We start from the raw sequence: 2,270 nt of genomic DNA on the forward strand, positions 1-2,270 counted from the left end.
ACAGTACAAACTAGTTTTTATCAACCTGATGATCTATTATTGCTTATGTTATTATTTCATTTTTGCATATATAATTGTGTGTGTTGCTGAATATTACTATTATCTTGAAGTGGATAATAATTTCATAGGAATAATTGAAAATAGATTATTAAATATGTGACGTTATGCCTCAAAGGATTCTTGCGATAAACAATCAATTTTATTAGAATGTTATAATGCACAAAGTACAAGAACAGCTTAGTGATCAGTGAAAGAATAAATTTTAGATTAAAATCATACTTCCGGAAGTGATAAGCTAAGCAAATTTACAACTTCCGCATTTGCGTTTTGCAAGTTGTTCAGATGTGATTCAGTTTTTCAGCAATTGCTTCACGCACTAAAGCTTAACAACACTTCTGGGTAAAACTCAGAATTTGTCTGAAAAATCCTAAATGTAGCGTCAACAGCTTTAATTTATTCACAAATAACGCCAACGTCAGTGCTGAGGCAGATGTTCAAAAACAAGAAATTGATTAGAATTGACGATAACAAATTGACCAAATTTGCAACTTTAATATTTAAAATAGCCTGAGGAAAAAATTTTGACTTTGAACAATGATTGAACAAGAACGCAAAATGTTCATGTTCCAAAGTATCTACATAGTTTATTTGTAATTGACTAATTTAGAAGTTAATCAAGGAAAGATATGAAATCTAAATCAAAGATTATTATAATAACAGCAATTACCACGATGCTAAATGCATCAACATAATGATATACTACAGACTCGTAAAATTGAAGTTGAATTTCAATAAAATTGTCAGATCTGAAAAATTCAAGGAATTTATTTTGTTCCACCAAGAGGCAAAATATTAGGATAGACCTGATTTCCCCCAATGAACTCTGCCTACTTTTCGCAGCAAATGTCATTGGTTGCTGCTCTGACGCACACAACTAAATTTCATTGAATTGAAACATGGTGTTTGCTTATGAATTTGCATAGTGACTGTCAGCGACGTGTCCTGTTAGCATCGGCAATTCATAGTTAAGCAGTCCATTCTCTAGGCAGCCTAATCCGATCAGACTGACAACCAATGAAATTTAGATTAGAAAAAGTAGGCGGAGTTCGTTTGGGGAAATCGATCCTAGAACCAATGTATTATATGGCAGCTCTAATATGTGTTTGATGTGATAGACATGATCATCAAATTTTCAATAGCCGGGCATTTTTGACCTGTTAGAAGATGGTGATTAATAGCAGAAGTGAAAAAAATTGGCTGGCTTAAAATTCAATAAAGAAAACACGTGAAATCTATACCAATGATTTTCATAATAAAAGCAGCTATGGAGATGGAACATTTACAAAATGGTAGGACAAAATCCTATTCTGGAATTCTATCCAAAGTGCTGTTCACAGTTAGCACTGACTGAGTTTTGGCATGCAATACCAAGTAGGTACCAGCGGTCTGGTGATCTTAAAAGACATTGCTACATCTCCATGTAGTTTTGACGATTTAGCTGAACAATATGATGTACGTTCCGCCGCAGACGGGTGATGTTCCTGCTGCCTGGTGGTGCCGCCTCGGAAAGACCGGTCTCCAGCGAACTCTCTGGCGTAGTACCGCTTCATCCGGTCAGAGTGTTCCACCAGTGAGCAGCACTTTTGCTCCTGGTGACGCACCCGGAATGTTTGTGACCCCATTACGTACATTATCATGTAGGGGCCTTCCCAGCCGCGGTCGAGCTTCCGTCCTCTTGGCAAGGCCAACCACACAGTCGTTCTGGCGGAAATGCGTCTCATTTGCATGGCGGTCGTACAGGCACTTCTGTCGACGCTGCTGCGTTTACAGGTGGTTCTTCACGAGCTCGTGCACAGGATCGATGCGCTCTCAGGTTTTCCGGATGTATTCCGGCAGCCTTTGGGTTTCTTGCTCCTGCGGGTTCCCAATGTGCACGTCCAACGGTAGCCGCAGCTCTCCGCCATACATGGCGATAGCAGGCGTCACCCCCGTGCTCTCGTGAATGTTGCTATTGTACGCCAGCATGACAAACGGCTGAAAGTCATCCCACTGGTGCGGGTTTCCATCGAACATGATGGACAGCATGTCGAGGAGCGTTCAGATGAATTTCTCCGCTTGTCCATTCCCTTGCGGGTGGTATGCAGAGAATCGTGTCTTCCTGATGCACAACAAGAAGCACATCTCCATCACCACCGACGCTTCAAATGAGCAACCTTGATAGCGATGTACCTATCGACCAACAAATTGGCCACGCCCAGGGGCTGCTCGAT

At 40.7% G+C, this 2,270-nt stretch overlaps 1 protein-coding gene across 1 annotated transcript; it reads right to left on the bottom strand.

Annotated features, from left to right (window-relative positions):
* Positions 1-1,777: 1,777 nt before the first annotated feature.
* Tsp_12643 (conserved hypothetical protein) lies at positions 1,778-2,123 on the bottom strand. Its single transcript, XM_003369834.1, has 2 exons — positions 2,033-2,123; positions 1,778-1,995 (listed from the first exon to the last, which is right to left on the bottom strand). Exons 1-2 carry the CDS (start codon positions 2,121-2,123, stop codon positions 1,778-1,780), a joined length of 309 nt encoding a protein of 102 aa, XP_003369882.1.
* Positions 2,124-2,270: the final 147 nt, after the last annotated feature.

Source organism: Trichinella spiralis (genome assembly GCF_000181795.1).
Source record: "Trichinella spiralis strain ISS 195 chromosome Unknown Scfld1427, whole genome shotgun sequence".
Taxonomy (NCBI): Eukaryota; Metazoa; Nematoda; class Enoplea; order Trichinellida; family Trichinellidae; genus Trichinella; species Trichinella spiralis.

Excerpts from the sequence above, each read along its gene's own strand:
- Tsp_12643 (XM_003369834.1), bottom strand. The coding sequence starts at position 2,123 with ATGGACAAGCGGAGAAATTCATCTGAACGCTCCTCGACATGCTGTCCA. Across the intron at positions 1,996-2,032 it reads CAGTGGGATGACTTTCAGCC|AGCACGGGGGTGACGCCTGC; the intron begins GTTTGTCATGCT and ends AACATTCACGAG.